Source organism: Argopecten irradians, chromosome 3, assembly GCF_041381155.1.
Source record: "Argopecten irradians isolate NY chromosome 3, Ai_NY, whole genome shotgun sequence".
NCBI lineage: Eukaryota > Metazoa > Mollusca > Bivalvia > Pectinida > Pectinidae > Argopecten > Argopecten irradians.
The window spans coordinates 30876359-30894425 of NC_091136.1; the positions used below are offsets into that span (position 1 = coordinate 30876359).

The 18067-nt window shown below is 37.8% G+C and overlaps 1 protein-coding gene across 2 annotated transcripts in view; it reads right to left on the reverse strand.

Moving 5' to 3' along the window:
- Window positions 1-2736: 2736 nt before the first annotated feature.
- Window positions 2737-18067, reverse strand: part of LOC138318178 (uncharacterized) — a 91838-nt gene continuing 76507 nt past the window's right edge. For both annotated transcript variants that reach the window (XM_069260343.1, XM_069260342.1), the window contains one exon: window positions 2737-3868. In XM_069260343.1, coding sequence (XP_069116444.1) covers window positions 2815-3868 — 1054 coding nt within the window. In that variant the 3' untranslated portion in view covers window positions 2737-2814. The remainder of the gene's footprint in view (window positions 3869-18067) is intronic.

An 18067-nucleotide genomic window follows, 5' to 3' on the forward strand; every position in this document is an offset into this window, starting at 1 on the left:
ACCCAGCTATCGTATGGGTTACATACAGTAATACCCAGCTATCGTACGGGTTACATATAGTAATACCCAGCTATCGTATGGGTTACATATAGTAATACCCAGCTATCGTATGGGTTACATATAGTAATACCCAGCTATCGTACGGGTTACATACAGTAATACACAACTATCGTACGGGTTACATATAGTAATACCCAGCTATCGTACGGGTTACATATAGTAATACCCAGCTATCGTACGGGTTACATATATAATACCCAGCTATCGTTTGGGTTACATATAGTAATACCCAGCTATCGTAGGGGTTACATACAGTAATACCCAGCTATCGTATGGGTTACATATAGTAATACCCAGCTATCGTACGGGTTACATGCAGTAATACCCAGCTATCGTACGGGTTACATATAGTAATACCCAGCTATCGTATGGGTTACATATAGTAATACCCAGCTATCGTACGGGTTACATACAGTTATATCCAGCTATCGTACGGGTTACATACAGTAATACCCAGCTATCGTACGGGTTACATACAGTAATACCCAGCTATCGTATGGGTTACATACAGTAATACCCAGCTATCATACGGGTTACATACAGTAATACCCAGCTATCGTATGGGTTACATACAGTAATACCCAGCTATCGTATGGGTTACATACAGTAATATCCAGCTATCGTACAGGTTACATACAGTAATAACCAGCTATCGTACGGGTTACATACAGTAATACCCAGCTATCGTATGGGTTACATACAGTAATACCCAGCTATCGTATGGGTTACATACAGTAATACCCAGCTATCGTACGGGTTACATACAGTAATACCCAGCTATCGTATGGGTTACATACAGTAATACCCAGGTAATACCCAGCTATCGTATGGGTTACATACAGTAATACCCAGCTATCGTATGGGTTACATACAGTAATACCCAGCTATCGTATGGGTTACATACAGTAATATCCAGCTATCGTACGGGTTACATACAGTAATACCCAGCTATCGTACGGGTTACATGCAGTAATACCCAGCTATTGTACGGGTTACATACAGTAATACCCAGCTATCGTACGGGTTACATACAGTATACTTCTCATTACCAGTGAACAAACGCTCTGCCAGCGCAACAGGCATGTGTAAGAAATACTGCATACATCATTTCCAATTCTCGGCAGTCATTAGTTTTACTAATGTGATAATATCTTCATCAAAACTCAACGCACTACGTAATGTAGCTAATTCATATTTCAACTCAAAAACATTAGGAATGCATTAAGAGTTATAGAATAACAAGGTTACTTTTGCGGCACAACTTGTGCTAGGGTTATCATCCTCTCAACAGAGTTGAAGGGAGACGGAAAAATAGGAAAAGTGAGTGTAAATTGCACCCTATTGCAAAGCTTAGTCGGGGGGTAAACGATGGCATAAATACAACAAAATGACAGTTCTAAATGTGCATGGATAATATGACAAACTCTCCACTTTTTACGAGTATCTGCAGCAGAGATGTATTGGGGTTTGGTTCTAGTGCGACATTGTACCATTACGGTACACGCTGTCGTCAGCGTAGAGAATCAGTGAGGGTCTTGAACAAACCCTTCGTAAGTCTTCGCCGACCAGACAGGACGTTGATCGGCAAATATTTCATCATAAAAATAAACACGAAGTATGAGTCACAAGTTGCAATGATGAAGAAACCGTGCGTATATTTGCCATCCTCTCTGTGATTTACTATACTTTTTACCTAACACAAGGGTAGGTTTTGTACTCTTCTCGACCACAATAAGGATTCCTTCATCATAAAATATTTCTGAAGGTGTTTGTGGATGTCTTATATGATAAAAAGCCATGGTTCTTTTCACTTACCGCGGCCTTTCCTTGTACCATGACTTAATTTATGATCATTTCCATGGTCTACGATTTACTTTATTTCAATCATATTTACGGTACAGATGCATCTGATGTTGTTCATTGTCATAACGCTTTTTATGTTCATTCGATTTTCAAGTAATTGACTTTTATTTACGCTGACGAATTGTACTGGGCCGGCCTACGGTATAAAAGATGAATTTTGGTGTATAAATTTCTGCATTTTTTTTTACCTCTAAACCTCGTGCAAAATGTATGCAACGTTGTCATGCAGTTGTTAATTGTAGTTTAATCGATGATTTTGATTCTATTTTATTCTGTTTTGTAGATATTTAATTTGTAACTACATCAACGTTTCTCGGCCATGGTCAGACAAACTAAAATACTATTTCATCCCTTCTCTGGCATGCAATTATCACAATTCTTCGTGTAAGTGTTCGGGACATACAATACATAGGCTCTATTTTGATCACCAAGGATAGCTATTGAATAATAATTCAGATGCAGATGTCTACAGCAAATGGGTCAAATCTCCATGAATTTTCGAATGTTCTCATTGAGTGTCCTCTTTGCAAATAGTTTTTGTGTCTCTTAATTGTGGCCACAATATGTGACCAATCATAAGCTTTTTTTTTACGGTGACGAGATTTCATGTATATGTTTTGGCCTCTCTTGAATACATTCGCGTGGAATGTCTTTGATTATAAATAGCTATGTATTCAGTAGTTAAAATATCTATATAACAGATCTAGATTCTTTACTTAGAGTTACTGTAATCCATGAATACAGTGCCACAAATTACTTTTACCTATAGAGACACACAATGATGTCTGTAACAGCATAAGTATAACAGCAAGAAAGAGTTGAATGTCATTTTATTTCACTAACAGGTGACAATGTCACTGCCATTCCATGACCTTGTTCTTATTTAAACAATTATAAGTAAGTAATTAGAGTTTCCTCGTCCCAGGACATTAAAGTGTCCATACTTGAACTACAAACAGAAGCATCATTATCACACGAACTTTGCTGGTCATTGCTGTTTGCTAATCTATATTTCCAGCTGTACGTACTACTGTAATCTACACCAGTTTCTTGGGAACACTCAGTCGAAGCGGAAGATGTGTATTTGTCGCAGAAGTGGAACTCTTCATTGACAGGTGAATGGCATGCTTTACACATTGGACAATCGCTTGTGAACTTTTCCGTTCCTTGATGTTTATCAAACGATCCCAAATGTCGTTGGATGTCCAGAAATGTATTCGCTGTACCATAGTCGTGAAAGAAGACTTCGTCTTCCATACCGATCGACTCTTTGTGACTTCCTCTAGAGGATACCGTCCTCGGACTAGCGTTCGGTGACGATCCGGAGTAGCTACTGGTATCGAAGCCAGAGTCTCTATGTTCTCTGTATGGATTAGGATGCTGAACCGGCGCTAAAGACGTGCACATTACGGAAAAGCAATGGTCAAGAGAGCGTGGCTTGTGCTCTATTTGAACTTCGTGAACAACTACTGAATGCTCTTTTGCACTCTCATCGTCTGAGCTGTCACTGTTATTCTCTTTCCGAACAACGTGTGATGTTTCGATAGGAACAGGATTTATGTAGATTTTAGACTTAATATCTGCGACATCTTCTGTATCAACTACTGAATGCTTTTTTGCACTCTCATCGTCTGAGCTGTCACTGTTATTCAAATTCTGAACAACGTATGATGTTTCGATACCTTGATATCTTTTAGACTTGATATCTGCGACATCTTCTATATCACTTGTATCTCTATCGATATTGTCGATCTGTGTGTATTTTACTGATGTTTCATCCTGGTCGCAGGTAACCGTATAGTAGTAATGGCACTTGTCCACGTCCACACTCAAGTAGTCAGCCCCACACTCATTCTCAAGCATAGAATCTAACGTGGATTTTAATTCTGTAAAGCTTGGTCTTGCTGTCGGACGCTCATTCCAGCAATTCAGCATTACATTGTATCTGTAAAATACAAAGAAAACTGAAATAAGTTCAACTTGATGAACGGAGTTTCATTAGATTCAGATGCGTTTTAGCGTTAAGTTCGAATTGAAATTCACATCGGTTAGCAACCTGATACTACAACAAAATTCGATCAGTATAGTAAAGAAGCAACAGGAGCTGAAGATGCCCCGATAACCCGTAGTAATGGAAAAAAAAAAGAATATGAACCAACAGTCTGTAAACAACAATATAGAATAGATAAAGTATTAAATTCTTATATAGAGATAAAGAACGCTTTTTGGATTTTAATCACAAGTAATGCTTTGCAAGTTCCCTTGCATATGATAAAACATTTCAAATATGTTGTTCATGTGATATTATTTTTGGCTCCCGTTATTTTACCCATTGTCATGACAAAAACCAAAACAAAGAATAGAACATGAATAACTAAAACACAAGGATTCTGGCAACCTTGCCACAGTCTGACAGTATACTAACTAGTTCCTTCCTCGTCATTAACCTTACGACTCCACTTGGACTAGCATCAATGGCGAGGTGGAACCACAGGAGAACCACAGATCACTTATCCAAAAACCACAAACCGTCGGATCAGTCAGGAGAAGCAGGAACAGCCATTAGTTACATACGGAGAAGACGACATCACCAGCTGAGTATGCCATTTTCTGTCTCATTCACAACAACTACACCTACACTCGTGTCGCCCAGTATTGGCTAGTCCTTCCCATCACAAACAAAAGGTGTCATCAAAAACGTCTCCCCTCCTTCCATGTCACATTAAAACAATTATTTTCATCAATTACACTGAACTTCTCGTCTTCTTTGTTGTCTATATGTCATAAAAACAAATATCACTCTCACAAAACACCTCGTCATTTCTCGTATGTCGTTCGTCAAAGAGAACTGGACCTGTAGCTGTCATAAAAATACTAATAATGCGACAGAAAACAAGAGGAAACCAGGAAAACTCCCAATTATATAGGACATTCAACTTATTTGTCTATATAAATGTGAAATGTTAGGGTAACAATTACGCTAACGCCCATAGGGATCTACATTAATGTATTAATATTTATTCATTTGTATTTTAACTCTAATATTGACACTACCACGGCAAATAAACAAAACAGTAGCTTATTTATCTGTTAACCTCCACATAATTTTATCAAAACATTCTGAAAATACTTAATGAAAATTCTTTTAAACCATCATAAAGAATGGGTAAAATATGAACAAATGGCTGTCAGTCATTTTCTATAGACGTTTACAAAAAGATCTTGAGTACAGGCTAATTAATGTCTCATTTAGGTTGATATTGCGATCTCTGGTATGGCTTCGTTTCGTTTCCATATCGTTTTCTACACATCATTCATAATATAGGCTTACTCTCTGTCAGCTTTGTCTATCACATTCCTCGGATTACACAAGTATCTAACTCGTATCCCATCATAATTGACTCTATCAATGCCTTTCCTGTCAGCCGTGTTTGAGAAATCGACCAATGAAGATTTCAAATTTTCATTTTGTATCATGAAAAATACATGTATTCCGCTCAACGTAAATTGATAACATCATAAAACTATAAATTTGAAAGCTGTTTAGGTAACGACAAAGAGACCATAAGAGTGGTTAAAGCATTGTTGCAGATAACTAACAAAATAATGCATTATACCACAAAGCAGCCCTTTTAAACATTACATTTGAATGGCTAAAATATTTGAATATAAATACACAAAGCAATTACCATAAAGTTAATACAGGTGCACTGCCCCATTATACGACAGTAGAAATAAACATTACACAACAAACACATACCAAAGACATTGAAATTCTTATGAAATATCTGAATGAGGGAAACTTGTATGCGCGTAATAAATTATGTTCATTCATATTTATTGAAATTGATATTTCATGAATGAATTGAGTTTTACTTGTTAACGATCATTTTGAACGAAGGAATAACTGGTTTTCTATGGTCAATAGTCGCTATAGCGGGCAAAATGACAAACTGCGATTAATAGATAGGAAACGTGACATTTTTGCATAGTTGTATATGTTTACGATTTCAATAGCAAAAATAATTGCATTGGGGTTATCTTAACATTAAGAAATGTACGACTGGTTTGTCAGTATAATGTGATTGGATAAGTTTGCTTGTTCTGTATGGCACTATTTAAAGTAAAACAAGGACATAGTCATTCAGATCCCCCGCCAATGGAGATATCAAAACTGAAGTAAGTTTGATTTTGGAGACTTACGTGTATGAAAAAAAAAACAGGAAAAAGGAAGTTGAGCTAAAGAAAGATGGAGTATAATTCAAGTAGAGCGGGGCTGCAATTGTTGAATCAGGTATACAGCCTTGACATTTATATTAGACTATATACACAAAGATGGGTGGAGTTTTGCAAAGTAACATTTACCATTTACCATGATATTTTCAGCAATGTTTCCATGGTAACGGAAAAAGTGCAAAAAAGAAAACCTAAAAATAGCAAAAGATACTACTAGACCATAGAAAGAATGTGTCTATGAAGTTTTGTGGAAATATCTCTGCTGCTTTTAGAGTTATGCTCCGGAAATGAACCTGCTACAAAAATATGATATTTTCAGCAATGTTTCTATGGTTACAGAAAAAAAGCACAAAAAGTGAAAACCTAAAAATAGCAAAAGGCACTACTAGACCATAAGAACAATGTGTCTATGAAGTTTCATGGAAATATTTCTGCTGGTTTTAGAGTTGTGCTCCGGAAACGATTCTTACACAAAAATCTGCCATTTTCAGCAATGTTTCCATGGTTACAGAAAAAAGTACAATAAGTGAAAACCTTAAAATAGCAAAAGGCACTACTAGACCATAAGACTAATCTGCCTATGGAGTTCCGTGCATATATCTCAACCGGTTTTCCAGTTATGCTGCGGAAACGAACCTGGTACAAAAATATGACATTTTCAGCAATGTTTCCATGGTTACAGAAAAAAGCACAAAAAGTGAAAACCTAAAAATAGCAAAAGGCACTACTAGACCATAAGAACAATGTGTCTATGAAGTTTCATGGAAATATCTCTGCTGGTTTTAGAGTTGTGCTCCGGAAACGATTCTTACACAAAAATCTGCCATTTTCAGCAATGTTTCCATGGTTACAGAAAAAAGTACAATAAGTGAAAACCTTAAAATAGCAAAAGGCACTACTAGACCTTAAGACTAATGTGCCTATGGAGTTCCGTGCATATATCTCAACCGGTTTTCCAGTTATGCTGCGGAAACGAACCTGGTACAAAAATATGATATTTTCAGCAATGTTTCCATGGTTACGGAAAAAGTGCAAAAAATGAAAACCTTAAAATAGCAAAAGGCACTACTAGACCATAAGAACAATGTGTCTATGACGTTTCATGGAAATATCTCTGCTGGTTTTAGAGTTGTGCTCCGGAAACGATTCTTACACAAAAATCTGCCATTTTCAGCAATGTTTCCATGGTTACAGAAAAAAAGTACAAAAAGTGAAAACTTTAAAATAGCAAAAGGCACTACTAGACCATAAGACCAATGTGTCTATGAAGCTTCGTGGAAATATCTCTTCTGGTTTTAGAGTTATGCTCCGGAAACGAACCTGGTACAAAAATATGATATTTTCAGCAATGTTTCCATGGTTACGGAAAAAATGCAAAAAATGAAAACCTAAAAATAGCAAAAGGCACTACTAGACAATAAGACCAATATGTGTATGAAGTTTCATGGAAATATCTCTACTGGTTTTAGAGTTATGCTCCGGAAACCATTCGGACAGACGGACGGACAGACGGACGGACGGAACCCATTTGTATATCCCCCGCCAACTTCGTTGGGCGGGGGATACTAAGGGGAGTCCCAACACGGACATGCTGCAGTCTCCAAAAACAATAGCACACACAGGAGGACGTCCTTAAAACACCCCATTCATAGGACGTTAATCAAACCAACAAACACAATTCTCTTTTGTATGTACAAACCAACATATCAACCAACAAACACCTTTCTCTTTTGTATGTGCAAAATATGGCATGTTTCATGTTTAATGGGCCTTTCGGCAAGTGACCTCATCATGTTTGGCGTATCTTTCCTCTACGTGTGTTAACACTTACAGCCAGTCAATGAAAATGAAAAGGATACATAATTAGATTGGATATTTAATTGGTCTGCTCTTTGAAAAGACTCTTACTTATAAAATCTTTGTCATCTAAAATCAATTTCAATACGAGAATGAGATTGTTGTATAGATTCAATAAGTTTCTTTTTTACCATCTGACGTAATCAAAAGAAACGTGTCGTGTTTAGTAAATTATTCATATTGCTAACTTTGAGTAATGCCGTGACACACGTAAGCTGGTCTTGTGCTAATTAGTCTGAGTATGCAATTGTGTCCTCGATATCTTCAGTTTACATATAGTACAGAAACAAGGAAACAATATAAAGTTATTGCATTTAGACCTGTTCCATATTGGTATAGTTTTTTGACCTTCATATTAAATTTTCACATAGGTATTATATCAAAATAACTTAATTTTCTCTTCGATTACAATCACGGTTCCTCTTAGCAGGAGGCTGTTAGTAGACAAACTATACCAATGGCGTAGAGAGTAGAGAGCGTGTCCATTGATATGAGAAAGAAAGACAGTTTCGTGAGCCATGGCAGTTGAATACGGTAAGGACAAAAGTTCATTTAGGTAGGATGACATGCATGGAAGTGTCAGCAATATTGCTTTCATAATAATGTGGAACACTCTACATTCGAATCGGCGATGAATTGAATATCATATTGATTCACATAAACGAAATTCCTTAGATGCAATTACATTAAAAAAACAATTGTTTAACTGGATTTTTAATGCACACGAACAAATTGGAACGACCTTGCTAAATGTATTCAAACATATGAATAATTATTGTTTAATTATGAATTCGTATAAAAAATGAGAGAGAAAAATCTTGGCATGTTTTGAACGAATTTCTCCTTTCACAATACCAGCAACGCTAATAATTGTCCTATAATATGCATGTTAATTGGCTAAAATTTGGATAAATAACAAATCTGAGTTGCATATTTCCACGTAGATGTGTCAGCATATTGCTATATTGGATATACAATCACTGTGTTGAAGAGATCTGTTTTACATCCGATGTATATAAAGCAGACAAAAACCGCAATAGTACTATTTTAGAACCGAGAAATGGTTTTTAATTTGTACACCTGTTATTGTTAAATTTACATGCAATACTGGCACGATTTCAACACATATGTAAATATCTTCTGACAGGAGAGACCAAGAATGCTGCACATACTGATCCCGAACATGAAACTACGCTTGGCCTCCAGCAGGAACCACAGACCGGACCTATGATCATATACTCACAAAGAAATAGGTAGAATATCAGGGGAATTGCCATAATGTCTGCCGTTTGAACCTGTCTTTGAACTGTGCTCTATGGTGGGGGTATAAGCCTTGGAACATGATAACTAGTATACCACCTTGCGATCATCTTCCAAGGATGCTCCAGAAACATCTGTGTTACAGCTACCCAAAGAAAAATGTACGCTATGCCAATTTACAAGTAGATCGTTTTTTCTCCCTAATAAACAGTAAGTAATTTCGCCATCGTGTCATGGTATTTGACAAATGCTCCTGATGACATAGACAATTTCCTTGTGTAATGCATACTGCATATCGTACTATCATAAACCATGAGTTGTTGTTATAGTTATGACAGTATCATTAACTATGCTGTTTGTCTCTGACAACACATCTTTTTGTTAAATGCAACGTTTGAAACAACAAATAATGGGTGGATCTGAGGAAGAAAGATTTCTCAACTATAATAAATAAATAATAAATAAATTTTCCATTAGTGAAAGCAAGCTACTTTTTCTTTTGGAACCATCTTCTTAAATGTGTGTTTTAAGTAAAATACGTTTATCTTTTAATATATTGCCCAATGTGTCTCTTGCATTGCCATATTAAGAAATAACGAATTGACATTGATTTTTCAACGGTGGACGGTAACCTATAACAAAAGAGAACCAGTCATCATGGTGTTGTTTACAATAGTAATGGGTTTATAACTACATGGAAAGACGATAGAATGGTATCGTGATTGAATATATGTGGAGTATATGATATCAAACCATCAACAAAATCATTGCCTAACAGTTGTTCAAGGTTTGACCAATAGTCAGCACGTTACAATTGGTGATTACAGCTGTTGGAGGTTTGACCAATTGCCAGTGCCTGACTGTTGTAGGTTTAATCGATGACAAGTGTCTTAAATGTGTCCCATGTTTGTTTGCCCAATAGCCAATGTCTGACAGTTGTTGAAGGCTTGACGATTGGCTAAGGATTGACAGTTGTTAGCGGCTTGACCAATGACTAGCGGCTGACAGTTGATAATGGTTTGACCAATGACTAGTGGCTGACAATTGTTCAAGGTTTAGCCAATGACTGGTGGCTGACAATTGTTCAAGGTTTGAATAATGACTAGTTGCTGACAATTGTTCAATGTTTGACCAATGACTAGTGACTGACAATTGTTCAAGATTTAGCCAATGACTGGTGGCTGGCAATTGTTCAAGGTTTAGCCAATGACTAGTGGCTGACAATTGTTCAAGGTTTAGCCAATGACTAGTGGCTGGCATTTGTTCAAGGTTTAGCTAATGCCTAGTGGCTGACAATTGTTCAAGGTTTAGCCAATGACAAGGTTCGACAAATTGCCAGTGTCTGAGTTGTTCAAGGTTTGACCAATGACCAACGTGTTACAGTTGCTGAAGAATGAAAAATTCTTAATTCTTGACAGATGTGCAAGGAATGTCAAATGACAAGCCCATTACAGTTGCTCAGAGTTTGCCAGTGTCAGAGTTGTTCAAGGTTTTAGGTTTGACCAAAAACCAGATCATGACAGTTGTTCAGAGTTTGACCAATGGCCAGTACCTAACAATTGTTTAAATTGTGGTTTCTTAGAGAGTGAAAAGTGGTTGGTAGTATAATGTTTCACTCGATCAGAATGGCCAATAAACATTCCATTGAACTATCTGCCTAAACGTATTTGAAATGGTACATGTGGATCTCATTCACACGAAATGATTTACAGTGCCTATGAAATTCATTATTTCAACACAAAAATAGACAGATCAATTAAAAATGTGTCGGTGATATTTATTGACATATATTTCAAAGACGATTTTAGAGTATGGATTGGTAAGATATATTATCTCAAGTTTCAAATCAATTATAATATCATGGAATTAATCTTAAATTACAAAGCACACAGATAGTCAAAATGATTACATCTTTAAATAAATCTTACATAAAAACCTATTTTCCATACAGAGTACATATTGTAGTTTCCAGACCATAGAACTAGTTTAGATGAGATAAATTTCTTTACTTCTTTAGATTTTTCAGGACTAGAGTATATATGGTGCAGTGCTATGGGACGAACAGAGTTGTTTAATACCATTATATAATGACAAGTCTACATCAATAATTGCCTTCGATCGCTCAATTATCTGTCATATACTAATTACTTCAATTAGGAATTGTTTCTATTTTGAAAAAAAAGAAGTCTTAAAGTATCCACTTTGATAGATAGTATCTTGCAGCTTTGTACAGGTAAATTGCCCCAGTATATCAAACAGACAAGTGGTATATTAAAAAAACTGTGCACTTGTCAGAGCTACGCTGGCCTTAAATCATTAATATTATACTAATTAACTAAGGAATGTGTTCATTATACTGACAAGCACCTGTCATAAAATTCTTAATAATATTTTCTGTTTGATTAAATGAAACAAACTACTGAATCAAATTTATTGAGTAAATGCCTGTCGAAATGAGTTGGCACTAAATATCCTTATAAGTCTAAACAGTAGCCTAAATAAAGAGAAGGTAGCACTTAGAATGTCAAAAAGATGAAATGGCCAATTTACCTTTGATCAATGTGTTAACAATGACATTTAATAGCATGTCAAACCAGCAGGTGTGGTACAGTACTAGATACCTTGAACTATCTACTGGAGAATCAGGTGTGCACTACCCTTACCTGTCTTTAGGGGAGAGATAGGTGTGCACTACCCTTACCTGTCTTTAGGGGACAGACAGGTGTGTACTACCCTTACCTGTTGTTTAGGGGACAGACAGTTGTGTACTACCCTTACCTGTCTTTAGGGGACAGACAGGTGTGTACTACACTTACCTGTTGTTAAGGGGATAGACAGGCGTGTACTACCCTGTACCTGTCTTCTTTACTGGGACAGACAGGTGTGAACTTCCCTTACCTATCATTAGGGGACAGACAGGTGTGAACTACCCTTACCTGTCTTTTAGGGGACAGACAGGTGTGTACTACCCTTACCTGTCTTTTAGGGGACAGACAGGTGTGAACTACCCTTACCTGTCTTTTAGGGGACAGACAGGTGTGTACTACCCTTACCTGTCTTTTAGGGGACAGACAGGTGTGTACTACCCTTACCTGTCTTTTAGGGGACAGACAGGTGTGTACTACCCTTACCTGTCTTTTAGGGGACAGACAGGTGTGATACTACCCTTACCTGTACCTGTCTTTAGGGGACAGACAGGTGTGAACTACCCTTACCTGTCTTTTAGGGGACAGACAGTGTGTACTACCCTTACCTGTCTTTTAGGGGACAGACAGATGTGTACTACCCTTACCTGTCTTTTAGGGGACAGACAGGTGTGTACTACCCTTTCCTGTCTTTTAGGGGACAGACAGGTGTGTACTACCCTTACCTGTCTTTTAGGGGACAGACAGATGTGTACTACCCTTACCTGTCTTTTAGGGGACAGACAGGTGTGTACTACCCTTACCTGTCTTTTAGGGGACAGACAGATGTGCACTACCCTTACCTGTCTTTTAGGGGTCAGAAAGCAGTGTACCACCCTTACCTGTCTTTTAGGGGACAGACAGATGTTTACTACCCTTACCTGTCTTTTAGGGGACAGACAGGTGTGTACTACCCTTTCCTGTCTTTTAGGGGACAGACAGGTGTGTACTACCCTTACCTGTCTTTTAGGGGACAGACAGGTGTGTACTACCCTTACCTGTCTTTTAGGGGACAGACAGATGTGTACTACCCTTACCTGTCTTTTAGGGGACAGACAGGTGTGTACTACCCTTACCTGTCTTTTAGGGGACAGACAGGTGTGTACTAAACTTACCTGTCTTTTAGGGGACATACAGGTGTGTACTACCCTTACCTGTCTTTTAGGGGACAGACAGGTGTGTACTACCCTTACCTGTCTTTTAGGGGACAGACAGATGTGTACTACCCTTACCTGTCTTTTAGGGGACAGACAGGTGTGTACTACCCTTACCTGTCTTTTAGGGGACAGACAGGTGTGTACTACTACCCTTTCCTGTCTTTTAGGGGACAGACAGATGTGTACTACTCTTACCTGTCTTTTAGGGGACAAACAGGTGTGTACTACCCTTACCTGTCTATTCAGGGACATACAGGTGTGTGCTAAACTTACCTGTCTTTTAGGGGACATACAAGTGTGTACTACACTTACCTGTCTTTTAGGGGGCATACAGGTGTTAACTACCCTTACCTGTCTTTTAGGGGACATACAGGTGTGTACTACCGTTTTCTGTCTTTTCTGGGACAGATAGGTGTGAACTACCCTTACCTATCATTAGGGGACAGACAGGTGTGTACTACCCTTACCTGTCTTTTAGGGAACAGACAGATACCTGTCTTTTAGGGGATAGACAGGTGTGTACTACCCTTACTTGTCTTGACGGGGGCAGACAGGTGTGATGTACCCTTACCTGTCTTTTAAGGGGACATGCAGGTGTGTACTACCTTTACCTGTCATTAGGGGGAAGACAGGCGTGTACTACCCTTTCCTGTCTTTTAGGGGACTGACAGGCTTGTACTACCAATACCTGTCGTTTAGGGGACAGACAGGGTGTGTACTACCCTTACCTGTCTTTTAGGGACAGACAGGTGTGTACAACCCTTACCTGTCTTTTAGGGGACAGACAGGTGTGTACTACCCTTACCTGTCTTTTAGGGGACAGACAGTGTGTAGTACCCTTACTTGTCTTTTAGGGGACAGACAGGCGTGTACTACCCTTTACCTGTCTTTTAGGGGACAGACAGGTGTGTACACCCTTCCTGTCTTTTAGGGGACAGACAGATGTGTATACCCTTACCTGTCTTTTAGGGACAGACAGGTGTGTGTACTACCCTGTCTTTTAGGGACAGACAGGTGTGTACCTTACCTGTCTTTTAGGGACAGACAGGTGTGTACTACCCTTACCTGTCTTTAGGGACAGACAGGTGTGTACTACCCTTACCTGTCTTTTAGGGGACAGACAGGTGTGTACTACCCTTACCTGTCTTTTAGGGGACAGACAGGTGTGTACTACCCTTACCTGTCTTTTCAGGGACAGACAGGTGTGTACTACCCTTACCTGTCTTTTTAGGGACAGACAGGCGTGTACTACCCTTTCCTGTCTTTTAGGGGACAGACAGGTGTGTACAGCCCTTACCTGTCTTTTATGGGACAGACAGTGGTAGTACCCTTACCTGTCTTTTAGGGGACAGACAGGTGTTTACTACCCTTTCCTGTCTTTTAGGGGGACAGACAGATGTGTAGTACCCTTACCTGTCTTTTATGGGACAGACAGGTGTGTACTACCCTTTCCTGTCTTTTAGGGGACAGACAAGTGTGTACTACCCTTACCTGTCTAGTAAGGGGACATACAGGTGTGTACTACCCTTACCTGTCTTTTAGGGGACAGACAAGTGTGTACTACCCTTTCCTGTCTAGTAGGGGACATACAGGTGTGTACTACCCTTACCTGTCTTTTAGGGGACAGACAGGTGTGTATTTCCCTTACCTGTCTATTAGGGGACAGACAGGTGTGTACTACTTTTACCTGTCTTTAGGGGAAAGACAGGTGTGTACTACCCTTATTTGTCATTAGGGGGACAGACAGGTGTGTACTACCATTACCTGTCATTAGGGGACAGACAGGTGTGTACTACCCTTACCTGTCTTTTCAGGGACAGACAGGTGTGTACTACCCTTACCTGTCTTTAGGGTACAGACAAGTATGTACTACTACTCTCTGCTCCTTAATGACAGGTAAAGGTAGTTCACATTGCTACAGATTAGTACTGTGACATGTACCTGTCTCTGAGACACAAGGTGATAGTTGCTTGTATTAGCCATCTGAACATCTTTTTAGAAAACATGAATGTGACTCTGCTTAGTCAAGAGGTAATGTATGAGCTTGAACCATTTTAGACAGATGTGAGACATGCCACTGTCACCTGTACTTTGGCCAGGTATGTCTGTCTATAATAGGGTCATAGACTGAGAATGGTCACTGTAATTAGGTGGAGGATCACAGAGAAATGTCATCCCTGCTGGTCAATTATCACCTTACCATTTCACGGTCATTCTGTAAAGGCCATATCTAGTGCTTCAAGAGGACTCAGGTAAATCCTTTCTGACATTGGACACTGAGGCTTTTGGTGGTTCAGGTGAGATGGTTATCTGTCATCTGATTGTGGGGAAGGTGAAATGCTGGACAGATAAGAATCTCCTCTGGGGCTAGGTCTAATTTATCACAGGCAGTCCAAGGCAAACTCTGTGGGTGGTGAGAATGGTTTATGAACGTGTATGTAACCAATGGCATGCCACCTACTAGTTCATTGTAGCCAATAGAAAACCATATAACATTTTCTTACCATGGCTGTGACGAAAAAGCCTAATTGGTTTATCAAAAGTAACAACTTTGATTCTTTGATCTGCGTTTATTTCAAGGTTCATTTGTATGTTCAACTACAGCCTTTGACACAAATTAATATATCTTTACCATATATTTGAGTTAAATAGGAAAACTTTGAATTAAACAAAATCAGATGTTCATCAGATAGATCATAAATTTATCCATTACAAAGCACCCCCACACACACTCCTCAAAAAAAAAAAAAAAAAAAAAAAAAATTCAAATCAAATCAAATGAAAATTTAATATTTCATTTATTTCAGTTATATTGCAATAATTCACCACTGTCAAATAATGGATATTTTTGGGCAAATAAGATTTTTTTTAAACAAGGATAGATTGCCATGATAAATTTGAATTCAAATTTGACAGATAATTACAGAGCAAGTTACATAACATAGTAACTATTACTGCGTATTTAATCATTATTCTTTGACACGAAACATGTAAACCATAGTCAATATAGATACTGTCCACGTGTTGTCATAAATAGAAGGCAATAGAATCTGAATACCTTAACCCATTTCTTTGAATATCAAACCTTAATATGCAAAAAGTCATTCTATCAAGCCAATCATATCAATATAAGCTAGAGATGAATGCCTAAGACGGATTGGGACATGACAACCATTGTGATAAGATGGACAAGTAAATAATTAAAACTAAATGCACCCCATTTCATGGTTATAGGGTGTATAAAATGTAATCTGTAATATTGACCTTTGAACCAAAAATAGTTTTTATTTGTCTCTGGTCTTTGCACATTTTTTTTTTATTTTACAAAAGGAAATATAAGGTTTGATAGTGAAAATATAATTGGTATCTTTCACCTGAGTGGAAATATCAGTTTTGATATTTTCACCAAATATTGACCAATCAGAACACAACATAGACTTTGGAATATGCCCCTCATTTTATATTTAGCCCGGGGCATGATGATATGGAAAAACCAGTGATGAATCTGATTTTTAGGTTCAGGTTCAGAGGAGTGGTCCTTTAACAGATTACACCAGCTGTAGATTATATACCTTATCATAAACAATGAGACACAATAAATTACCTCACTGATAAACTACCTTTAAGGCACATAACCGCAATCTTGGTCCCACTTTCTCTCATTAGACAACAGTGATCAGTGACAGACTATAACCAAACCAATATCTGGCAACCTGCAACTCATTGACATACAAAAATGTATGTACTCTGTCAGACTATCTCAGTGTTTTATTAGTCACCAGCTAACGAGTGCTGAAATGGTTTAGCCTTGACTACAACATGGATATACTCATTACTTGGTAGACAAAGTTGACATGACACAAATTTGCCACTGATGACGAACCATGAGATGCACTGGATATGTAAGTCTTTAATCTTGAAACGGCATTCTTGAGGAAAACTTGTAATTATATGAACCAGCCAAGGTGCGAATGTGAAGCATTTGTGATGTGACTAAACACAGCCAATTAGGCCACGATCAAAGTCTCCAGTAATGGTCTTTGTAATGACAGGACGGTAGGCAAAGCTCAATGCCAATATCAATAGAGCTGTCAAACCAGAACAAAGTCCTATGCATTTCTACATCAAATACATAAGATATTTCACCTGTCTAATTTACCTGATTAAAACCATGTTAATATGAAACTTTCATTGTTTTATTATCAGTATAGATACCTACAATATGTAGTTTATTTGATACAAATATAATTATTTTACTAAGTCTTGTTTAATGAAAAGACCTCATTCTATGAAAACAACAAAAACACCTGAAATTCCAGACTGACAACGTAATCGCTCAATTTCATCAAAGAAATTCGGTAGATCACGAATTCCGTTCTTTCTGTTGACTCAGGTTCAAAAACGTATATTGACACAACTAGTAAATCATTGAAATAGACATGACATTCATAAAGTGAAAAAGGCTTCATCTTAATCGCGTCTGAAGCTTCGTTTTCGACCAGGTGAGTTATCGCTTTCACATCCATGTATTATATTGTATATTTTCTTATCAAAAGTATAAGGAAATGCACTAAAATCAAAGGAGATTGCGACATTTTGTCTAGCTAGTGACATGTAATGTTAAATGACCTGCCAAATGTGACTTTAAAGAATAATATAGTGCAATTCTTTAAATTGTCCCCCCATGTCTGGAGCAATAATTTTCTTTTTGACAGGAAATACTTGATTAAGTTGTAAATTGTAATTTCAGTAAACGAAGTCCTTGTAGAATACAATAATAAGGATACAAGCCGACCAGGGAAACGGCCATATTTCTGTCTAACTTGAGACCTGCACAAACAAAATACAAAAGCAATATAAAAATCTATCTTTTGAGTCAAGGACCCACATCCCCCCTACATCACGTAAGTCAACAAAGATGGCTTGCAATTTGCATATCACAAATTCAAA